Here is a 25,308-nt window from a genome sequence, read left to right as displayed (position 1 = left end):
AGCAAGAAACTTGTGTGCAAATGTGAACGCTTATTGAGGATGGTGAATTATCTGCCATCCTCTTGGTAATATGAGTCAGGTGGTGCTATCTGATTTATGATTACAGTCTTAGCTGGAGCTGTTGAAAACAAAGAAATATTTGAAACAACAGAGGAAAACAGACTTCTGGGACATGGTGCAGCAATGGTAGATATTCCGTATGAAAAGAGAGTAGATACTGAGGCCAAGATGTCATTATTGTGGAGAAGAAATATTGAGGGTAATTGTAGTGCCAGGAATGAGTTTGATCTCAGTACTTGGATTTTCCAAGTCAACAAGCTAGTCTAGTACAAAGATAATGGCTATGGATTAGCTCTTGATATGTCTTTTACTAAAGTTCTTGAACTTTAAATGGTTTTACATGGTCAAAAATTATGTTTCAGATCACATCCAAGATATCCTGCAGTGGGGGGGAGAACAGCCAGAGGTCGTGGTACATATTGGTACCAATGACGTAGGTAGAAAAAGGGAAGAGGTCCTGAAAAAAGAGTACAGGGAGTTAGGAAGGAAGTTGAGAAGCAGGACCGCAAAGGTAGTAATCTCGGGAAGGGACACACTCAGACCGAAGGAGTATTATGAACAAAGCGGATGAGCTTGGAGTGTGGATCAGTACTTGGAGATATGATGTGGTGGCCATTACAGAGACTTGGATGGCTCAGGGACAGGAATGGTTACTTCAAGTGCCGGGTTTTAGATGTTTCAGAAAGGACAGGGAGGGAGGCAAAAGAGGTGGGGGTGTGGCATTGATCAGACATAGCATCAAGGCTGCAGAAAAGGTTGACGTCATGGAGGGATTATCTACGGAGTCCCTGTGGGTGGAAGTTAGGAACAGGAAGAGGTCAATAACTTAACTGGGTGTTTTTTATAGGCCGCCCAATAGTAACAGGAATATTGAGGAGCAGATAGGGAAACAGATCCTGGAAAGGTGTAATAATAACAGTTGTCGTGATGGGAGATTTTAATTTCCCAAATATCGATTGGCATCTCCTGAGAGCAAGGGGTTTAGATGGGGTGGAGTTTGTTAGGTGTGTTCAGGAAGGTTTCTTGACACAATATGTAGATAAGCCTACAAGAAGAGAGGCTGTACTTGATTTGGTATTCGGAAATGAACCTGGTCAGGTGTCAGATCTCTCAGTGGGAGAGCATTTTAGAGATAGTGATCATAATTCTATCTCCTTTACCAATACATTGGAGAGAGATAGGAACAGACAAGTTAGAAAAGCGTTTAATTGGAGTAAGGGGAACTATGAGGCTATCAGGCAGGAAATTGGAAGCTTAAACTGGAAACAGATGTTTTCAGGAAAAAGTACGGAAGATATGTAGCAAACGTTCAGGTGATATTTGTGTGGAGTTCTGCATAGGTACATTCCAATGAGACAGGGAAGTTATGGTAGGGTACAGGAACAGTAGTGTAAAAAGTCTGTAATAAATCTAGTCAAGAAGTAAAGAAAAACTTACAGAAGGTTCAGAGAGCTAGGTAATGTTAGAGATCTAGAAGATTATAAGGCTAACAGGAAGGAGCTGAAGAAGGAAATTAGGAGAGCCAGAAGGGGCCATGAGAAGGCCTTGGTGGACAGGATTAAGGAAAACCCCAAGGCATTCTACAAGGATGTGAAGGGCAAGAGGATAAGACATGGAAGAATAGGACAAATCAAGTGTGACAGTGGGAAAGTATGTATGGAACCGGAGGAAATAGCAGAGGTACTTAATGAATATTTTACTTAGTATTCACTATGGGAAAGGATCTTGATGATTGTAGGGATGACTTGCAGCAGACTGAAAAGCTTGAGCACATAGATATTAAGAAAGAGGATGTGCTGGAGCTTTTGGAAAGCATCAAGTTGGATAAGTCGCCGGGACCAGACGAGATGTACCCCAGGCTACTGTGGGAGGTGAGGGAGGAGATTGCTGAGCCTCTGGCAATGATCTTTGCATCATCAATGGGGACTGGAGAGGTTCCAGAGGATTGGAGGGTGGCGGATGTTGTTCCTTTATTCAAGAAAGGGAGCAGAGGCAGCCCAGGAAATTATAGACCAGTGAGTCTTACCTCAGTGGTTGGTAAGTTGATGGAGAAGATCCTGAGAAGCAGGATTTATGAACATTTGGAGAGATATAATATGACTAGGAATAGTCAGCATGGCTTTGTCAAGGGCAGGCCGTGCCTTATGAGCCTGATTGAATTTTTTGAGGATGTGACTAAACACATTGATGAAGGAAGAGCAGTAGATGTAGTGTATATGGATTTCAGCAAGGCATTTGATAAGGTACCCCATGCAAGGCTTATTGAGAAAGTAAGGAGGCATGGAATCCAAGGGGACATTGCTTTGTGGATCCAGAACTGGCTTGCCCACAGAAGGCAAAGAGTGGTTGTAGTGAGTCATATTCTGCATGGAGGTTGGTCACCAGTGGAGTGCCCCAGGAATCTGTTCTAGGACCCTTATTCTTCGTAATTTTTATAAATGACCTAGATGAGAAAGTGGAGGGATGGGTTCGTAAGTTTGCTGATGACACAAGGGTTGGAGGTGTTGTGGATAGTGTGGAGGGCTGTCAGAGGTTACAGCAGGACATTGATTGGATGCAAAACTGGGCTGATAAGTGGCAGATGGAATTCAACCCAAATAAGTGTGAAGTTGTTCATTTTTGTAGGTCAAATATGATGGTAGAAAATAGTGTCAATGGAAAGACACTTGGCAGTGTGGAGGATCAGAGGGATCTTGGGGTCCAAGTCCATAGGACACTCAAAGCAGCTGTGCAGGTTGACTCTGGTTAAGAAGGCGTATGGTGTATTGGCCTTCATCAATTGTGGAATTGAATTTAGGAGCCGAATGTAATGTTGTAGCTATATAGAACCCTGGTCAGACCCCACTTGGAGTACTGTGCTCAGTTCTGGTCGCCTCACTACAGGAAGGATGTGGAAGCCATAGAAAGGGTGCAGAGGATATTTACAAGGATATTGCCAGGATTGGAGAGCTTGCCTTATGAGATTAGGTTGAGTGAACTCAGCCTTTTCTCCTTGGAGCGACGGAGGATGAGAGGTGACCTGATAGGGGTGTATAAGATGATGAGAGGCATTGATCGTGTGGATAGCCAGATGCTTTTTCCCAGGGCTGAAATGGTTGCCACAAGAGGACGCAGGTTTAAGGTGCTGGGGAGTAGGTACAGAGGAAATGTCAGGGGTAAGTTTTTTACTCAGAGAGTGGTGGGTACGTGGAATGGGCTGCTGGCAATGGTGGTGGAGGCGGATACGATAGGGTCTTTTAAGAGACTCTTGGATAGATACATGGAGCTTAGAAAAATATAGGGCGATAGCAAGCCTAGTTATTTCTAAGGGAGGGACATGCTCGGCACAACTTTGTGGGCCGAAGGGCCTGTATTGTGTTGTATGATTTCTATGTTTCTATGTTTCTAAAAAATGAAATATCCTTGGTAAAACATAGTCACATTTTTCTAATTTGCCATACCTTGTCAATAACTACCTTTTTCAAAGCTACAGTTAATTTAGGATGTTGAAAACGGACCAGGTACAGTCCTTTGTTCTGAGGAGTGGAAGAAGGACAAGCGTGGAGGTGTAGGTCTGAGAAAGAGAGTAATAAATGGGAAGGAGATGAGTTGCTTCAGTTCAGAGTGAATTTTGAGTTAGGCTTTACTCTACATTCAGAACTACTAAAGGAGTTGATGGAAGGTAATTTGAAGGACCGTAGAGAAAGATCGGCGAAATAGGCCTAAACTGAAATATACGGCACAACCTGAACATATGCCATAACAACTCTATAGGAAATGGTAGAGCTCTGTAGAAATAGGGCAGAGGCCTAAGGACAAAGTAGCCGACAATGAATGAAATAGGTAATCATGGTCACAGTGTTGTTGTCTAAAATAAGTACTTTCCATTCTGTGGGTGAAGCTCATTTACACCTATACATGCAATTAAAAGTGTTTTCAAATGAATTTGGAATTTAATTCAGTCGACTCATCTTTTCTTCTGAAACCATTTCCCAATCTGCACTGGGCGGTGCACCATGGCACAGGGTGCTGAAGCATTTGCCAAATCAACAGCGGGCAAATAAAAATAAGATTTACAACTGTTTTGACACACAGGTCTTGACAAGAGTCAGTAGAAGTGGTTTTCATCATGACTCATGTTATAAGTGCACATGTCTATTGGTATTTATCAGTTAAGCCTACGGTGAATCACCAATACTGGACGAGTAAACATATCCTCTTGGGCAGAGGATGCAAGGGATAAAGTTACAAAGGAATGAGAAACATGCTACAGTGCCAAAAAAATACTTTGCAAACCATTTTACTTGATTATAAAGTGATTACGTTAGCAGTTTGAAAACATATCATGGAATCCCCTACCAATGACTGCTTTGTTAAAATGCTGTTCAGCTCTGATTTAACTTTAATTAATTAAAGCTTAGCAAACAGTCTTCGATGAAGATAATGTCTTTAAATGGCTAGCATCAGTGTTCAAAGTAAATTTAATGTCAAAGTATATATATTCTATGTTAACATATACAATACCACCTTGCTTGCAGGCATTTACAGAAAAATAAAGAAATACAATAGAATTTTTGAAAAACTAACAAACAATGTATGAGAGAAAACAATTTGTGCAAATAGAGGAAATAATACTGAGAACGAGTTGTAGACTCACGATTGTGGAGCTGTTGTAAGTGTGTCAGTAGGTTGAGGGATCCGTTCATAGTTGTGGTGAACAGAGTTATCCATGTGGGTAATAACTGTTCCTGAAACTGGCGGTATTGGACCGAAGGCCTCTTTTGCTCCTGCCCAATGGTAGTAATGACAAGAGGACGTGGCCTGGACGGTGAGGGTCCTTGATAAAGGATGATTCTTTCTTGTGACGGTGCTCCACGTAGATGTGCTCAAACTCAAACCTCAATGATACTATGGTTTGGTTGTGTCTAATGCCAACTGATTCATGTTACTTTTCCAAACACCAGGACATTAGTCCAGTAGCTTAATCACCATGCATTAAGGGTTATTATCCGCAGATGTTTTTAACCACAAACAATTCTACTGGACAGAACAATTCTCCAGTGAAAATGGTGTGTTATGTGTTGGCATATCGCCGTGGACACAGTCATATCATGTAAATGTGCTTGGCAATATTTTATTATTTTCTAACTACTGTCTGTCGTGTGCACATCATGTGGGCTTTGGATACTACACCGTGTTTAGAGCAAACAGTTCTTAAATAGCATCAGCGACATGCGCTTGTGTTCAAAATGCAGTGACTTTTGTCACTGATAGTTGGCAATAAATAAGCAATAAGATAATTCAGAACTGTCTTGCTCACTGCATTCAGACTTGGAAATGCCAAAAATGGTTGGGAGTGAAAATGAAACAATTTCACTACTTCAACGAGTTTGGCAATACAAAGAAGTTAAGGTATCGATAGTCATCTTCAACATTCCCTTTGGTCCACACTGGATACTCATCTCACACCTATGGCTCCAAGTAGCTGTTTCAACGTGACAGTGGCCACGTCCCAGCACACCACTTTGACAGGCAAACTAAGCCAGGTGAGGGGAGCCGGCGGGTCCCATACTCTGGTAAGATAGGGACATGCCTGTCCTAGCATGTGACAGTAGACTGGGTGGGTGAGATCTACAGTGAGATCCAACGGCTGGGAAGGCGGTTCTGCAGAGAGCGAGGGCAACGCCGAGGCATAAAAGACATTATGGTCATCCATTGCAACCAGGGAAGAGACCTGTTGTGGCATCTATTCTTCCCACTGGACTCGGACGTCTGAAGTCAAGAGAGTGGAACTGCCCCAATACAACAGCGCTTCCACTTTAAAAAACTGGCCTACACAGGTTTCTTGTCATCAGCAGATACCGTGGACAACCTCCAGAGTATTGATAGTGTTCTAATTTGTTCTGTATTTCATTTAAATTCATAAGTGGTTACGTCCACACTACGCCCGATAATTTTGAAAATGAAGCTTTTTCTCTTCGTTTTGACCTTCCGTCCACACTGAGCCGACATTTCCAGCCCCCAAAAATGGAGATTTTCAGAAACGGTCTCCAGAGTGAATAAATCTAAAAACGCCTAATATCCGTTGCAGTGTGTACGGGGTAACTGGAGATTTTCAAAACGGCTGTCATGATGTGCCGCAACAGATCGCAGCAGCACGGCATTTCATTGTTTTATTATTATTATTACTTTATTGTCGCCAAACAGTTGATACTAGAGCGTACAATCATCACAGCGATATTTGATTCTGCGCTTCGCAGAACCTAACAATTTCAGAACAGACGGCAACGAGACTGAAGCCAGAAGAGTTAGAAATGTATTCACCAAATACTTTGACCCATACCTCACTGAATAAATAAGTATACTCACTTTGCCCTATTTTCTGTCCTTGCTTGCATGAAGGTAAGGACAGAAAGCACCCTCCGTCACCTCCAGTTTAAATTCCATGCAGAATATTTTGGAGGATCAAGAACCAAGAACCAAGGAGGTTTACCTATTTGTGCAAGTACTTCTCTGACAATAGATGTGTAACAGCCTAATGTAACATTGTATGGAAATACAAGATAACACTGATGCAGACATGTTTTATACATTTAACAGGGTACTTTATTAATGCAACAGAGTTAGTCAGTTTTTCAATGTTTGTCATCAGCCGGGTCATACTGTCCGTGAACTCCCTGTCGGTTGCCTCCATACACTCCAGTACTTGTTTTTTTTTTAGTTTTAAGTCCTCCTGCGCGAGAGCCAAGAGCAATTCCTTTTAACTTTTTCTACTCCGGAACTGGACAAACACGCACCAAGTACACCGTTTCCTCTTGGCTTGTTTTCTGTGTGTCCTGCGCATGCCCAGTAGGAGGAGATTCGCCCAAATATCCATCTAACGTGGACAGAGATATTTTGAAAAATGCTTAGTGTGGACGCCTGTTGTTTTTACTCGAAACCAGCGTTTTCAAAATTATCCGGCTTAGTGTGGACGTAGCCTCAGTTAAATGGTAGTTTGTCTTTTTTTACATCTTTTTCTGTGAAACTTCAGCTAATTGGGGCAGCCACTTAATTGGGCCAAAATGTTCTAGTCCCAATGTGTCCCGATTAACCTTAATCCACTGTATTTCACTGAGGCACAGTTCTCCACAAATGACAAAGAACAGTCAATTCAAGAAATATCTACCTGATCATGATCAGAACTTACCAAAATACATTACAATCAATGGATTACTTTTGAAAAATAATCACTATTGTGCTTAAAGCTTGCACACAGTAAGAGACCTGTTCGTCAATAACACCATTTGTTATGACTGTCATTTTTCTCAGTTTCTCTCTCCAACCACATATGTTTGTTTGGAGGGTCTGTGTTGGTGAGGTTGTGTTTTGAATACCCTCTTTCACTGTCTGTGAGAGGGAACAGTTTATAATAGCTATTCAAGTATGCACTGTAATAACATTTTCATTACTCACTGAAACTAAATAGACTCCTTTTCCATTCTGCAATCTTCACATTAATCCTGTGATGGCTTGTTATTCACCTTCAATCACGGATGAACATTCTTAGTAATTCAAAAACAGTAGCAATATTCTGACTGGACACTTAACAAACATTGCATGGTCAAGTAAGCTCATTCATGCATGTTTAATACAAGAACAGCATCCACAATGTTTCAATAAAGCAGCTTAACCACCCCCACCCCCACTCCCCCAAGACGTATGTCTTTTTCTGGTTGCCCTTGTGCACCTACCTCATGAGCAAAGGATTCGGCCTCCTGCCTCAGGCTCTGTTCCAGATCCAGTTGTTGCCTCAGCTCCTCATACTCCTGGGTAGCCAAAGTGGACACTGGTCCAGGAAACATTGCACAAAGAGGTTACTGCAAACCCATATATCCAGCAAAGAATCCTTATGAACACTTAAAAGCCAAAAAGGCTCCTCTTAGCACTATTGAAACTGCAAAAATTCCTTCCAAGTGTTGTTTCATTTTTGGCACATTTTTCAAAGGCTCCCTGAAGAGTCTTCCTTTTGACCAAAATATTGAATTTTATATTAAATATACTGAACATTTTAGCTTGGTATTGAACATTTTTTCAGAAATATATAAAACTAATTTCTCATCCATTCTATGTGGATAATTTTCTTCCATTCCAGTTCTGTGAGTTCTGAGGTGGCTGATGAGGCTAATGTGGAAGTCGCAGACTGGGGATGGCTGGTTCCTGACAGGTGGATAGCTTGTTAATTGGTGTCCTCCTGTTGTTTGATCAGGGTTTATAGTTGCTCTAGATACCTAGATGTCAGGTTCTCAATATCATCTCAACCGCTTCTTTTGCATCATGAGTAGTGATGTGCGAGAGGGTCACAGGAAACTGTGAGATTGCTGCACTTGTTCAAGAATGATAAGTAAATGCTGCACATATTGGCCTGGGAGAGGAAGGTGCCATTAGTTTACTCGTATGTCCAGGTCCAGTATAGTTAGAAGGTTTTGTAGAGACTATTGGTGTTATCTCTCCAGTGTCTTGAGCTCCCTACTGCAGGTAGTCCAGTTCTCAGAAGCATTTTGAAGGGCAGGGATCTCTGCTGCCTGGTAGATCACTTGAATAAAGCTGTCAGTGTTAGAATACAAGCACTAGACCACATAAAACAAGAGAAAATATGAAATTTATTCAACTTCTAAATCTTTCTGAAAGCACATCACGCCCAACAAAGTATATTTGAAGTCTGGTGACTCGTGCGGTATGGGGTATTTTATAGGAAACCACTGAGTGTGTGGCTTATTGAAAATTTGCTTGAGCGGTCAGTGCCTGTGCTTGGGTTCACCAGTTTATAACTGCTTTTATCATGTTGGTAATGAAATTAATTTATCTTCTTGCACTGAATCACCAAGGTATATTAACAATAATAACAAGAGATTATTTTGTCCCAGGTTCTGAAAAAATGCACAATACATTTTAATATTTAGCCTGTTAGCAACAAGACCATGAGTCAAATGTTTTGGCATTTTTTAATGCAGGACAAATTCTAATTGGAGTTTTATAATGCATTCACACCCAGAGATGTGTGCATACACACACACACACACACACACACACACTTCATTGCTTTAAAATACTCCCTACCTTACAGTAAATTAAGTTAATTTTGCTTTGCAGTAATTGAAAGAATGTACATTTGAGGCCAAACTGATTTGAGGCCAAACTGTTTAAAATTCATGGACTTTCTGCAGATCTTTCGGTGAGGTAGCATTGAATCTCACTGATAGGTGACTAGAAGGGAAATTGCCTAGTTTCAAGGAGCAATAATCTCAAAATCTTTGCCTGTCTTTACCAGGCAAATAGCATGAAATATCACACAATGACAATTGGATGTCTTCATCATTTTGCTGTGCCATTTTGTAGATCTGTCTCTTAAAAAGTACTCAACCACCGCCTCCAAGCTGCCAGAACTTCTCTGCTACCACCCATCCCCTTTAGCCCCATCCCTGTCAAAACTCCCTACCCGCAGCTCAACGCTGACACTTCCAATTTCCTTGGCTCCATTCCTATCACTCACTCCCCATGACCACATTCCCACCATCTCTACCTACACCACTTGGCCCCATCCCTACCACCTTCATTCCCTCCACTTGGCTCCATCCCTACCACCTCTTGTATCACCCTGTAGTATCGCGGACCAGTGCATCTGCAACAGTTAAACTGGTGAAGCCAGGGTTGGGTGGGTGAGGAAGGAAGTTCTCTCCTGTTAGTCATAGTCATAGTCATACTTCATTAATCCCGGGGGAAATTGGTTTTCGTTATAGTTGCTCCATAAATAATAAATAGTAATAGAACCATAAATAATTAAATAGTAATATGTAAATTATGCCAGTAAATTATGAAATAAGTCCAGGACCAGCCTATTGGCTCAGGATGTCTGACCCTCCAAGGGAGGAGTTGTAAAGTTTGATGGCCACAGGCAGGAATGACTTCCTATGACGCTCTGTGCTGCATCTCGGAGGAATGAGTCTCTGGCTGAATGTACTCTTGTGCCCACCCAGTACATTATGTAGTGGATGGGAGACATTGACCAAGATGGCATACAACTTAGATAGCATCCTCTTTTCAGACACCACTGTGACAGAGTCCAGTTCCATCCTCACAACATCACTGGTCTTACGAATGAGTTTGTTGATTCTGTTGGTGTCTGCTACCCTCAGCCTGCTGCCCCAGCACAGAACAGCAAACATGATAGCACTGGCCACCACAGACTCATAGAACATCTTCAGCATCGTCCAGCAGATGTTAAAGGACCTCAGTCTCCTCAGGAAATAGAGACGGCTCTGGCCCTTCTTGCAGACAGCCTCAGTGTTCTTTGACCAGTCCAGTTTATTGTCAATTTGTATCCCCAGGTATTTGTAATCCTCCCAACATGTCCACACTGACCCCCTGGATGGAAACAGGGGTCACTGGTACCTTAGCTCTCCTCAGGTTTACCACCAGCTCCTTAGTCTTTTTCACATTAAGCTGCAGATAATTCTACTCACATCATGTGACAAAGTTTCCTACTGTAGCCCTGTACTCAGCCTCATCTCCCTTGTTGATGCATCCAACTATGGCAGAGTCAACCGAAAACTTCTGAAGATGACAAGACTCTGTGCAGTGGTTGAAGTCCAAGGTGTAAATGGTGAAGAGAAAGGGAGACAAGACAGTCCCCTGTGGAGCCCCAGTGCTGCTGATCACTCTGTCGGACTCACAGTGTTGCAAGCACACGTACTGTGGTCTGCCAGTCAGGTAATCAAGAATCGAGGTTGTCCTACCACCTGCCCAGTTTGTTCGCTGACTCCCAGAACAGTATTAAGTAGTGATATGTAGTAATAAGGAATGGTGATACCAAAAAATTATTGATTCAAATGATATTCAGTGTCAGATTGGAAGGGCGATAAATGATGTATTATGTGGGTAGATAATAAAGAACTTCAGTTCCCAGCATGCAGCGTGAGTGGTTCACCCAGAACTGGATGTGGCATTGGTGAACGGGGAGCGCATGCTAAGAGTGTGGAATTAGAAGCCGTAACCGTTAATAAATCTGTTAGTGTTTTAAACCCAAGCACAGTTTGTCTTTTATCAAGAACAAACATAACATGGTGTCAGAAGTCGGCTGAGGTCTAAATATGAAGCTTAACTGAATACTGCAAGTGACTAAGAAAGTGATGCTGGTTCCGAAGGAGAGATGCTGCCAGCAAAGAGAACATACTGTCTCAAAGTTCACAAGGAAATTGAGGCGAGAGCCTAATAATGCCCTCAATGGATAACCCAAGTCCTCTGGCACCTGTGCAGTTTACTGGCAACCTAACAGATGCCCTGAAGCACTTCAGATTACGATTCCATATATATCTGGCTGCAAGTAGAGCCGGTGGGGGGAGGGGTGGTGGGTGCAGATGAAAAACTGAAAGCGTCTATCTTTCTACACTTAATTGGTGAAGCTGTTTGGACATTTACAATCGAGCATGCTATGAAAACAGAGAGGCAGAGCACAAGGCATTTCCCAAAGCAACAGCATAGCAACGAGGTAGGTTCAAACAGCAAATGCAGAGTATGAGGAGGTAGGCACGTCCCAAAGATGCGTCCTGCTCATGGAAAATCCTGTAATAATTGTGCGAAGAAGAATCATTTGCAAGGTGCTGCAAAGCCAGGGCTACCAAGAGAAAGGTGCACATGTTTGATGAGGAAATGGAGGTAGTCCTTGTAGATTCTCTACAGGCTGCTGGTGCTAGTAAGATAGAATGGATTGTTCCAGTGACTGTGAATGAGACAGTAATTCTATTCAAGCTTCACACCAGAGCCCAGGTAAATCTGTTACCCGTGGATGATTACAAGACTCTCAAAATAAAGAGCAAGATTTACGCAGTGAAGTTTGAAGTGACAGAAAAAGGGGGGTGTATAGTGACCTTCAAGCACAAGGGGCAGCACCTAAAGGCATAGCTACTGATAGTGGAAAGGAGAGTACAGCCAGTATTAGGTCTGATTGCATGTGACCTTCAACCTGCTGCAAAGTGTATTCATCGTGACTTCACACACCAAAGAGGACCACACAACACTCATGGAAGAGTATGCAGATGTCTTTGAGCAGCTCGGATGCTTACCTGATGTAACTTGAGAGACTTGCAACAGCATCCATGAGAGCTCCAGAGAGGTTATGCAAGAGAAGCACAAGAACTCCACCTTCTATAGACAGCCATACCAGCTACACCAGCATGACAGTCAAGTTGCCACTGCTGAACAGTGATCATGATGAAGAAGTCACTGACCTTGCTTCCACATCCTGCAGCTTTGGTTCAAAATCTGTCTTTCATCAACTTCCAGTTAAAGACTGGAAATCAAAAATATCTCCATGATCCTCACCGAAGTTGAAGAGGGAAAATAAAAAGGAAGATAGGGAGACTACACAGACCCAAAGGTCAGAACAACAGCAACAGTTTAACACAAACCAACAGGAGGAGTTGCTATCTATGATACATAGTCAACAGAAGGACCTCTGAATTGAGATGGAATCAGTTGGAACTTGTGCACTGATCACATGGATGTAGTTCAGGGCTCCATTATGAGGCACAGGGAGTGAATTATGGTCACACAGCAAGAACAGAGATGAACAGAAAGGATCCTGGCAGAAGGATGTGAAGGAAATGAACATGTCGATCAAAGTTCCTAAAAGGATATTGGTATTAACACAGCAAGTGAAAGCAAGACATCTGTGGAAACAATTAGCAGACCAAAAAGGATAATCAAACCACCTCGGAGACTGATTGAGAGTTGAAGAGTGAATAAGCGACTGTATTTGATCATTACAAGTGAAGTTAATGTATCTATCTGTATTGAAAAACTCATTTCAATTGACATTAATGTAAATATCTTTGCTGGAAAGCATTATATTTCTTGCAGGTTTTTGAGGACATAGTTTTGTGTTTGTTTTCTTTAAGGGAAAAGATGTGTTATTATGTGTGTACATAATAAAGAACTTCACTTCCCAGTGTGCAATATAGGTGGTTCACCAGGAACCAGAAGTGACGTTGGTGAATGGGGAGTGTGCACTAAGAGTGTGGAGCTAGAAGCCATGACTGTTAATAAATCTGTTAGCGTTTAAACCCATGCAAATGTTGTCTTTTATTAAGAACAAACTTAACAGATGGTATCAGTGGTGTCCTTGTCCATATTTAACCTGATGCAATGAGATTTCATTTTGTCCAGAGTCAATGTGATGGACTTCCAAGGATATTTGTTCCCACAGTCCTCTGATTGGACATGATTTTCTGCTGGGTCTATAATTCCACAGAAAAAGGGTACATCCTGGCTCACTGATTTAAAAAGATCCAGGTGATTGAAAAAGAATGACAGCACCATACTGGGAGAACTTTCTCAATTTTGGCCCATATTGCTAACTATCACCAAAAAGGAAAATCAAACAGAACCCTCAGGTGCTGGAAATCTGAAATAAGTGAAAAGGCCTTTGAAATGTTGGGTGCATTTTTGTTGTGTAACTGGGTTGCATCAGGGTTATCTGTTTGTTTTGATCTGATTATTCTTTTTGGTGACATTTGAATACAACTGAATGGTTCATTAGGCTAGTTCAAGAGCAATTAATAGTCAATCAGTTGCAATGGAGCCATAAAAATGTCAGATCTCTTTACCTAGAGTCAGTCAGTAAACTAGCACAAGTTTCATCATATAGCGTTTTTCTCCAGATTTAATGGACCTAATAATTTAAATTCAGAATTGCTGTGCTGGGATTTGGCTCATGAGTAGTCATTAATTACTGCCTCTGTATTATGAACCCAGCAATATAATTGGAATACTACTGTGCCCATACAGAGTAACCAAAGAATTGATTGTGGACTTCAGAAAGAGTGAGACAAAGGATCACGCACTCCAGTCCCTAGAGGGGTCAGGTTTGAAAAGAGTGAGCAATGGTGTCAACATCTCCATGGATCAACCACAAACTCAACATATTGAGGTAGTTGTAAAGAAGGCATGGCAGCCGTTATATTTCACAGGAGTTTGAGGAGATTTGGGATGTCACCTCAGACTATGTTCCCTCGAAGCTGTGCGCGTGTGCACACGCACGTGTTTCAACCAGCGCACAAAGGAAATCAATGTGCGCACAAAAGGTTAGTTACCTAAAATAACGTAGTAATTAATAATTATATTTATTGAAAATAATCTTTTAGTTAAATGTTTTTGTTAACTAGTTAGTCGGTTTTTCAAATACCGTAATGCACGTCACCGATTGATTCACTTCATTTTGTATGAGTCAAAATTAACAATATGAGAAAGCAGTATCTGGAAGACAGTGTTTTGTGGAGTGACAAAGTTAAAATTTTGCTAAGCCAACAACGTGAAGAAAACGTCACAGTAGATACAAGTTCGCCGTTGACGTTTATAAATAGTCTTTGTGTTCATTTAGAAGAAAGGTTTCCTGGAGATGAGGTACAAGAATGGTCAGCTTTTGATTTCTGTGCAATTGCAGACTGTGACTTCACATTTGGCGATGAACAAGTTAATGCCTTATGTCTAAAATATCATGATTTTCTAGCTGAAAATACTGTAATGGTTTGACAGTTTAATGATTTCAAATTTTCCATGCAAGAAAAAATTAAATCCAAACTGATTTCAAACTTTGCTCAAATGGTGGCATTTGTACTTCAAAATGAACAGTTTTGCGACCTTGCACAGTTGATGGACATTGGGGGAACCTTTCTTGCAGCTGGTGTGGACTGTGAGCAAGGTTTTAGCCTAATGAATCAACTCAAAAAAAAGCTGAGAAACCGTTTAGGTGAATGCCATTTGGATATGTTAATGAGAATCAAAAGCTATCAATTGGATGGAAGTTCTATTAGTCTAGATAAAGTTTACAAAGAATGGGTAAATACCAAAGACAGGAGAGAGAAAAAATAACTGAGTGACTTAAATATGTATGTTATTTTGTTGTTTTGTGCAGTTTTATGTCAAATATTTTGTAAACCTACATAAACTGTGCCATGTGTGCATTCAGTGCGCACATACTTTTGTCACAGGAAAAAAATTTGCACAACATAAGATTTTTGCACACACTGACTACTAAAAGTTAGAGGGAACATTGCCTCAGACTCTCCCAAATTTCTACAGATGTACCTTGGAGAACATTCTAACCAGTTGAATCACCGTCTGCTTTGGGTGGGGGGGCAGAGACACACTGCACAGGATTGAAGTAAACTGCAGAAAGTTGTAAACTCAGTCAGCTCCATCACAGGCACTAGTCTCCCAAACATCCAAGACATCTTCAAGGATCGAAGCCTCAAAAAGTCGGCATCCATCATTAAGGACCCAATCACCCAGAACATGCTCTCTTCTCATTGCTACCATAAGTTGACAAGGGTAAAATGGTGGATGTTGTCTATATGGACTTCAGTAAGGCCTTTGACAAGGTTCCACATGGAAGGTTCAATTGTTAGGCATTAATATGGAAGTCATAAAATGCATTCAGCAGTGGCTAGATGGGAGACGCCAGAGAGTAGTGGTGGACAACTGTGTGTCAGATTGGAGGATGGTGTGTAGTGGTGTGCCTCAAGGATCTGTACTGGATCCAATGTTGTTTGTAATATATATTAATGATCTAGATGATGGGGTGGTAAATTGGATTAGTAAATATGCAGATGATACTAAGATAGGTGGTGTTGTTGATGATGAGGTAGGTTTTCAAAACTTGCAGAGAGATTTAGGACAGTTAGAAGAGTGGGCTGAAAGATGGCAGATGGAGTTTAATGCTGAAAAATGTGAGATGCTACATTTTGGTAGAACTAATCAAAATAGGACATACATGGTAAATGGTAGGGCATTAAAGAATGCTTTAGAACAGAGGGATCTAGGAATAATGGTGCATAGTTCCCTGAACATGGAATCTCATGTGGATAGGGTGGTGAAGAAAGCTTTTGGTTTACTGGCCTTTATTAATCAGAGCATTGAGTATAGGAGTTGGGATGTAATGTTGAATTTGTCTAAGGCATTGGTAAGGCCAAATCTGGAGTATTGTGTACAGTTCTGGTCACTGAATAGGAAGGATGTCAATAAAATTGAGAGACTACAGAGGAAGTTTACTAAAATGTTGCCTGGGTTTCATCTCCTAAGTTACAGAGAAAGGTTGAACAAGTTAGGTCTCTATTCTTTGGAGCATAGAAGGTTGAGGGGAGACTTGATAGATGAGTTTAAAATTATGAGGGGGATTGATAGAGTTGTCGTGGTTAGGCTTTTTCCATTGAGAGTAGGGGAGATTCAAACAAGAGGACATGAGTTGAGAGTTAAAGGACAAAAGTTTAGGGGTAACATGAGGGGGAACTTCTTTACTCAGAGAGTGGTAGCTGTGTGGAACAAGCTTCCAGCAGAAGTGGTTGAGGCAGGTTCTACGTTGTTGTTTAAAGTTAAATTGGATAGATATATGGACAGGAAAGGAATGGAGGGTTATGGGCTGAGTGCAGGTCGGTGGGAATAGGATAGGGTAAGAGTTGGGCACGGACTAGAAGGGCCGAGATGGCTTGTTTCCGTGCTGTAATTGTTATATGGTTATATCAGGGAGAAGGTACAGGAGCCTGAAGGGACACACTCAATGATTCAGAAACTGTGTGTGTGTGTGTGTGTGTGTGTGTGTGTGTGTGTGTGTGTGTGTGTGTGTGTGTGTGTGTGTGCGTGTGTGTGTGTGTGTGTGTGTGTGTGTGTGTATGTGCATGTACGTTTGCATATACATACACTCACCTTACTGTGATTCAGTTTCATAATTATGCATAGCAATGTAGGGCTGTCACATAACAACAGATTTCACGACATATGCCAGTGATTCAGATACAAGCTATAAACTGGTAACTAAACAGGTGCATTTGAAACTATAGTTCTCCAGAAGGGCAGCCAAGTGTTTGAACTCACCCCTGTTGAAACTTTTGATTGTTTTGGCTTGTTTTTCCAGCACATTCTGTAGCTCTTCCATCTCAGCTTGTTCTTTCTCCAGCTAAAAAAGAATTGTACACACAGGTCTCACTAATATTACCTCCGATCCAGCAAATTTATTATTCTGAGATGAATCACAGGGATTTGTAGATGTCACAAACTATCATGGCTCACCACATCTATGATGCTCCAAAGTATACCTCCGCACACAGTGACAAGAAAGGGCTTCACATCTGAATGATGGGTCACTCTTAATACTCTATGTTACACTTACCAAATTCATCTTAAATTTGTTTAAACATTTGAATTTCTATGGGGAGGATGCTTTGCTCATCATTATTACATATAATTGCAAACATGCAGAAAGAACAAATTTCACTCTGGATGGTAGTGTGAATAGATGATATTCACTTTGCCATCTATCATTTATGTTTCTGTCTTCCACACATTTTCTGAAACAGCTGAAGAAGGAGCTCAGCCCAAAATGTCGACTGTTTATTCATTTCCACGGATGCTGCCTGACCTGCTGAGTTCCTCCAGCATTTTGCGTGTGTGGCTTTGGATTTCCAGCACCTGTAGCCTCTCTTGTGTTTCTGAAACTGCCACTGCTCAGACCTCAGGTAACAATATCCGTTTGTCTATCCTCACCTCTCACGTCTGCATTGACTGGGACAGCAGCAAATAGGCTACTTTATTTTAACTAAACACTAATCATGGCCCCATTCTGCCTACTTTTGATTGATACCAAAAGTTCCAGATATAACATGGGTGGGAGTGGGAGTGGGGGAAGAGAAATTAAATGGCTTTAGGGCTTTGGATAAATATAGAGATGATTATAAAATTAAAGAAATAAATCTAAAAATGATTATTTAATGTAGCATCTCAAAGTTCTGAAAGATGAAAGAAGTTGTGTAAATGCATCATTTGCTTGTAAGAGTTATGTCTCTGAAACCTGAAGGTAAGATTAATTTTATATAAGAAGAATTATCTCTCAAAGGAATGCATATTACATCTATGAACAGTGATTCATCATATTAATATAGCCAAACGGAATATAAATGACCAAAAGAACACATTATTCATCAAAATTCTGACACATTAGAATGGGCTATGTGAGATCACAGATTCAAGTGTTTCAGTACTAAACTAGATTTTGAACATACCAGATAGATGTTATTCAAAAATGCATAAGAAAGTTAACATTTTACTGTGGCGAGGTTTAAATTGGTGGTGAGATCATCTGTCATGCATCCTATCTGTCAGCATACAAAGGAAGACAAATCCAGTGCCTTCTGCTTCCCAAACTGTTGAATCTTTATGACACACTGCGAAGTCTAATTAAATTAAGCTCACAAGCTGTAGACAGTGAGAGGAACTTCAATGATGGGATACATTTAAAAACCTTTGTGATTATAAACGCTTTTTTTATTCTGCCAGTGTTGGTTCAAGTCTAGAGACATTTTAACATTCTGTATTTCCATGCAGCTAATTGGACTCTCACAAATATGTTAGGATAAATATATTCATGGACTATGATTACACTGGACAACAAGTTTTTTTCAGAAGTGTTGCTTCCTCAGAAATCTTTATTGTTTATGATAGACTACTTGAAGCTAAAAACAAATATGATTTCAGACTATCACATAGGAATTTGGAGAAACAAGAAATTAACTTTTATTGAATATAATGCATATAATTGCATAATGATGCTGATGTTTTGCAATGGTTCAACTAAGCTAGAAAGTTTTGTTGATGATTTTCATTTATACTCAGTGTCAGAGGCTTCTCATTTAAGTCTCCAACAATAATCAGCCAAGACTGATGGATTTCAGTTGCCCTAATACCGTTTCTCCATGACCTCAATGTCCTGGTGAAATCTTTCACCATGCTCGTCACTGACAGTGTCAAGATTTGCAGGGAAGAATTCTAAACGGAAATGCAGAAAATGTATCTGTAGTGACATGTTCATAGTTTTGTATGCTTGAAGCATGTTATCAACCAGCTGCACGTAATTTGGTGCTCTGTAGTTGCCAAGAAAATTTTCAGCAACATCCTTCAACGCGTTCCATGTGATTTTCTCTGGTCCCACTAGAAGTTCTTCGAACTGCCTATCACTGATGACCTGTTTGATTTGTGGACCAACAACTCTTGGCATCAGTTATTCTGACTTGAATTACGAATTGAAACAACAAATATAGGCAATTTGAAAAAATGGTGCATGTTAGGGAAGTTTTATGGTGATTTTCATGATCCATAGCCTGAAATATATAAGATACACCCAAATGTATTCGGGAAGCAAAACCTTTGTTGTCCAGTGTTACTGTTTGTCCTCTGACAGCTAGCAACAGGTTAACAATGAGCGCATCTTAAAGGAGGAAATGTTTGATAGACATATAAGGTGGTTAAAGTCATGTGAAACCTGAAGCACTTAATGAATTGTATGCCCCCCCCCACCCCGCCCAAGCTGTTCTTTGGTTAAGGGTTATGTGAAAGATTTGCATCTATTTGGTTACTATTCCCTCCAGTAGTTCATGAACAGAACATTTCTATAATGTACAGCGTCGGTATTCTAAACCTGCAGAGCCCAGAGCGGAACTGAGCACAGGATTAGTAGCTCAGAGGCTGACTGGCAGCTTGTTCATATCATGAGATCATTGTATGAACTCATTATCCAATATTCAATATTCAATATTCAATATCCAATATTCACTATGTCAGCTCATTCCAGCTAGTTTAGCCTGGATATGATTACCCTTTGAAAAGTCTGCTAAGGCTAATTCTGCAAATGGGGAGAAATCACAACACAGTTTTCATACTTCAGAACTGTAAGGCACTTACTCTGGTGGTTAATTCCTCAATATTGTTCTGTAGTTCGTGCACTTGACCAGCAAGCTGTTTCTTTTCCTCCAGCAGCTGTGTTACAGTCTCCTGCAGATCTGCAGACACAGGCAAATCACGATAAAGAAACAATCAGATTCCTCCTTCACTCAAGCTTCCCATATCTATCAGAAGTTCATCTCAAGACCCTCTTGAACATCATTTTTATTCAGCAACCTGAAAGACCATCTGTAAAATTTGCTGACAACACAACTATTATTGGCAGAATTTCAGATGGTGACGAGGAGGCATACAGGGGTGAGACAGATCAGCTGGTTAAGTGCTGATGCAGCAACAACCTTGCACTTTACGTCAGCAAAGCCAAAGAATTGATTGTGGACTTCAGGAAGGATAAGACAAGGAAACACATACCATGACGTTAAACCTGATTCTGAACCAAGGACTGATGGTTAAGAGAGGAGTAATTAAGAATGTTTTAGGCACTTCATAAATCCTAAATCCTGAAGGTGGTCCTGAAACAACTCACCATTTGGTTTTTGGGGAGTGCTTGCTCACCAATGTTGCACAATAACATGCTATAGGCTCTAAAATAGAGGCTTCTGGTCAATGGAATTACTGTAAAGCTCTTGGTTGTAACACCTGCCCAATTACTCAACTTGGCCTTAAGATTTATAACTCATGAACAACTAAATTATGCACGGGGTCAGCTGGAGGAAGTGGATATTTTTGGCCACACTTTGTTATGAAATGATTGAAGCCTGATGACATGAATGATATTTCACAACTGTTAAGTGTACCCTTCTCCTTGCTTCATGTGACGCTGTGGTACTGGTGCAGTAGTGTTGGTAAACCTGACATTGATGCATACCCAACAGCAATAATAGGCAAGGCTGGGAACACTCCTCGAGTAATTCAAGTCTGTGGTAAATTATGAAAACTACTGAGCGCTGGGACCTCTTGTTCAAACTCTGTGACGCCCAACTTTTGTCTTTCAAGTGGATAGTCCAAGTAACACCTGGATACCCAAAGATCTGAGTACGCACAATCCACACCCTGCAAATTGCGGATCAAATGTTTACATCATACAAGGAAGCCATTCAGACAGTTGTATTCACAAAGAAAGTGAGTTATTTAGATCATTCCTGGCATTCTGTTCCCAATCTTAAATCTTTTTCTTTAAGTGTTCATCCCAATATTTTTTAAATGTCATAAGACTTTGTTTCCACCAGCATTTAAGGCAGTAAGTTGCAAACACCCAACTACACCTTGGGTGAAAAATAACATCTACAACTCACAGCTAATACTTCTGTCAGTTCCCTAAAATATATGAACCCTGCCTCAATTCCCTGCCACATTGCAGGTGGGAAATATTTCCTCCTCCGCTTCTCGTTTTAGCACAGGAATCGGTATTCACCTTTAACCTGCTGCTGATACTGAATGTAGGGGTCAGGGCTGGTGTCCTGTGGCTCCTCCTCTGTAGCACCGCAATCTGAGATGCTGGGCAAAAGGTCATCGAGGCACACTCGTGATGTTAGGCTGAGGTACTTCAGCTTCTTGTTTTCATGACTGAGCTGCAATAATAAGTCTTTGGATGAAAGATCATCATAACCACACAAAAAAAGCACTTTGTGACCTGGAATGTCATAAGAAGCAAGACGTTTCACTATTCATGCACTTAACTTCACTCTGAAGACAATTTCTGATATTTCCTCAAATCTCTGAATACTGATAAGTATTTAATACGGATTCTGCATTCAGTTTTATTCCATGCCTAATTAGACTGAGAACGTTTGACCATTCTAAAGCTCCCGTTCATTGTCCCCCCCCCCCCACTTTAGAAGCACGAGTTTAATAAGAGGTATTGTTACCTTGGTAGCTAAGACTTCCGCATTCTCTCGACAGGATTTTTCAATCTCTAATTGTGTGTGAAGAGCATTGACTTCTTCTATAACCATCTGTGAAACTGTGAGAAGGGATAGGTTAATTCATCAAAATCACCCTCTCTCTCTTTTCAGGAAACCTAAAGAAGTTCATTAATCTGTAACAGTAATTGACAGCAGTCTTAGTTTGCCACTTGATCCTCGGAAACACACAAATGTGCTTGTTGAAGTTGGATGATCCCATCGCTTTCTATTATCTCAGAAAATATTACACTGCAGAGTGTGAATCTATTACAAAATGCAGTTGAAATACAAAAAAGGTGAAGGGAGAACCTATCACTTTCCAATTTGCAAATAATAAACATACAGTATATTACACATTCATTGACATTACTGCGCTTTCAATCATATGAGCCTCATAAAGGAAGATGACTGTAGTTGTTGGAGGTTAATATTTCCAGCCCAGTACATCTTGGCAGGAGTTTCTCAGGGCAGTGTCCTAGACCCAATCATCTTCAACTGCTTCATCAATTACTTTCCGTTCATCATGAGACCAGAAAAAGGGATGTTTACTGATGAATACATAACATCCATTTGCAATGCTTCAGAAAATTAAGCAGTCCATGCCTATGTGGAGCTAGATCTGGACAGTGTTTAGGTATGGGCTGATAAATGGTAAGTAACATCTGCACCAACAAGTGCCAGGCAATGACCAACTTCAACATGAGAATCTAACTATCTTAGAAATTCAATGGCATCATCATTGTGAAGTCTCATGCCATCAACATCCTGAAGATCACCATTGACTAGAACTTCAAAGAGTAGGTCAGAGTTTGAATATCATGGGCAAGTGACTCACCTTCTGACCCTACAAAACCTTTCTAACATCTACGGGGCAACACACACAAAATGCTGGAGGAACTCAGCAGGCCAGGCAGCATCTAGGAAAAGAAACCCTCCCGACTGTACTCTTTGCCTAGATGCTGCCTGGCCTGCTGAGTTCCTCCAGCATTTTATGTGTGTTGCTCGGATTTCCAGCATATGCAGATTTTCTCTTGTTTGTGATTGGATCAACATCTACAGGGCATAAGTCTGAAATTTATATACCTTACTGGTATGAGTAGAGCTCCAATACCTCTCAGGAACCTCAGTTTTATTCAGGACAAAACAGCCTGCTTGATGGGAACCCTGACCACCATCCTAATCATTCATTTCCTTCTGAACCATTGCTCTGTACTGCAACAGTTACTTGCCCAGGCTTCTACAGCAACAGCTCCCAGGCCCGTTGACTCAATAACCAATAAGAACAAGGCAGCAGAATATTGGAACACCACCACTCCAAACCCATCATTATCCTGACTTGGAAACATCTCTGTTTCTCCATCACTGGTGGGACAGTCGTATCTACAATAGGGAGTGTTACAAACTGTACCTACGTTTGTGGGCTGTTTGGCTGTAAACTAAAGGTGGTCCATGATCCATCTACCCAGAAGTTGACGAAAGTTTAATAATCTAGTCTATCATGGAAGAACCAAGGGTTGAGTTTGCATACAAGTTTGAAACAGAGATAAAAGGTGCTGCTTTCTAGTATAATTCCAGGTTATTGTTCAGACTTTAAATTCCACAGCTGCCAGTGGAATTTGAATGAAGGTTTCCAGGTTGCAAATTTGCCCCCTGAGCTACTGGTCCATTAACTTAACCCAACATCCCTGTTCCTTTCTAGGAGCTAGTGAAGTATTTCCCATTCATTAAGGAAGAGCCTTAATTTTCTCTCCACTCTTCTATTTCAGGTTACGTTTTGCTACAGTTAGAAAACAATTTTTAATGTCTGCAATTTAATTTTTAAGTTTTTATTTTTATAATTTTATTTAAACTTTTCATTGCAAAATTAGATTTACTTCTGGGGCGCTTTGAAGGTGATCTTGTGCAGCACAGCTCGATGGGTACAATTAAATATTCCCATTTCAGCCTGTTACAGCTGAGAATCACAAATGCTTCCAAGGACTGTTCAGTTAATAAAGATGCCTCAATGTGATTGAATAATCTATCGCTGCCTAAAACTGATGGAAACAATGCAGGTTGTGGGTATACTTCTCTCCAGATTCCTTATAGGAAACATGGCTGCCAGTCAGGGATACAAGTGCATTTAAGAAAACGGAGTTTTCAACTTCCAGTACCATCTATCTTGCTGGCAAACGTACAGTCTCTAGTAAAAAAAATCGAAGACCTCAGAGCTGGGGTGCTGTATCAGAGTGGTGTTAGGGCTGCTTACGTCCTCTGCTTAATGGAATGCTGGTTAACCCCTTACATACGGATGCAGTGGTTCAGATTGACGGGTTCACTATACACAGTCAGGATAGGACTGTCGAGTCTTTCAAAAGCAGAGGTGGTGATGTATGCCTCATGATTAACTCCTCATGGTGTATTAATGTGTCGGTGATGTCCCAATTTTGCTCACCAGGTCTGGAATATCTTGCAATAAAGAGCCGTCCATTTTATCTACCGCGGGAGATCTCCAGGATCATTTTGGTAGAGGTTTAAGTTCCACCTCAGGCCAATGTCGAGCATGCTCTAGATGGTCTCAGCAATGGGATCAGCATGCACCAAACAGCGCACCCTAACGCCTTCACCATTGTGTTGGGGAATTTTAAACAGGCCAGTCTGAAAAAAATCATTAAGCAATTACCATCAACAGATCTCTTGTAGTACTGGAGGAAACAACACACTAGACCACTGCTACACCACCATCGAGAATGCCTACCGTGCTATTCCACGCCCTCACTTCGGGAAGTCTGATCACCTGGCTGTACTTCTACTCCCTGAGTATAGACAGAGACTGAAGACTGCAGCACCAGCAGTGAGGACCAAGAAGGTATGGACAAGGGAAGCACAGGAGCACCTACAGGACTGGCTTGAATCGGTGGACTGGACTGTATTCAGGGATTCATCTTTAAATCTGGATGAGTATGCCACAGTTGTTACCAACTTCATTAAAACCTGTGTGGATGAGTGTGTGCCCAAAAAAACTTGCTGTACTTTCCCGAACCAAAAACCATGGATGAACAAGGAGGTTTGTCATCTGCTGAGGGTTAGATCTGTGGATTTAAGTCTGGCAACCCAGGTCTGAACAAGAAAACCTGGGATGATAAACGGAGGGCTATTTCAAGAGCAAAGAAACAATTCTGAATGAGGTTGGAGGCGACATCAGATGAACGACAACTCTGGCAGGGTTTGCAGGACATTACTTCCTGCAAAGAAAAACCCCAAAGCATGAATGGCAGTGATGCTTCACTACCAGATGAGGTCAACACCTTCTATGCCCGCTTCGAAAGGGAGAATAAAACTACATCTGTGAAGATCCCTGCTGCACCTGGTGACCCTGTGATCTCTGTCTCGGAGGCCGATGCCAGGCTGTCTTCAAGGAGAGTGAACCCTCGCAAGGTGACTTGCCTCAATAGAGTACATGGTAAAGTTCTGGAAACTTTTGTCAACCAACTGGCAGGAGTATTCAAGGGCATTTTCAACCTCTCACTGCTACGGTCAGGAATTTCCACCTGCTTCAAAAAGTCAACAATTATACCAGTGCCTAGAAGAGTAATGTGAGCTGCCTTAATGATTATTGCCC

General features: G+C 41.2%; 1 protein-coding gene across 1 annotated transcript in view; it reads right to left on the bottom strand.

Annotated features, from left to right (window-relative positions):
• shtn3 (shootin 3) overlaps positions 1-25,308 on the bottom strand; it is a 209,511-nt gene that overhangs the window by 49,446 nt on the left and 134,757 nt on the right. The window contains exons 4-8 of the mRNA XM_063053651.1: positions 21,672-21,766; positions 21,218-21,374; positions 19,804-19,901; positions 16,945-17,026; positions 7,773-7,867 (exon numbers count right to left, since the gene is read on the bottom strand). Of these exons, the coding sequence (XP_062909721.1) occupies positions 7,773-7,867; positions 16,945-17,026; positions 19,804-19,901; positions 21,218-21,374; positions 21,672-21,766 (527 nt within the window). The remainder of the gene's footprint in view (positions 1-7,772; positions 7,868-16,944; positions 17,027-19,803; positions 19,902-21,217; positions 21,375-21,671; positions 21,767-25,308) is intronic.

Source organism: Mobula hypostoma, chromosome 7, assembly GCF_963921235.1.
Source record: "Mobula hypostoma chromosome 7, sMobHyp1.1, whole genome shotgun sequence".
Classification (NCBI taxonomy): Eukaryota; Metazoa; Chordata; class Chondrichthyes; order Myliobatiformes; family Myliobatidae; genus Mobula; species Mobula hypostoma.
This window is presented reverse-complemented; position numbering and strand designations above follow the sequence as displayed.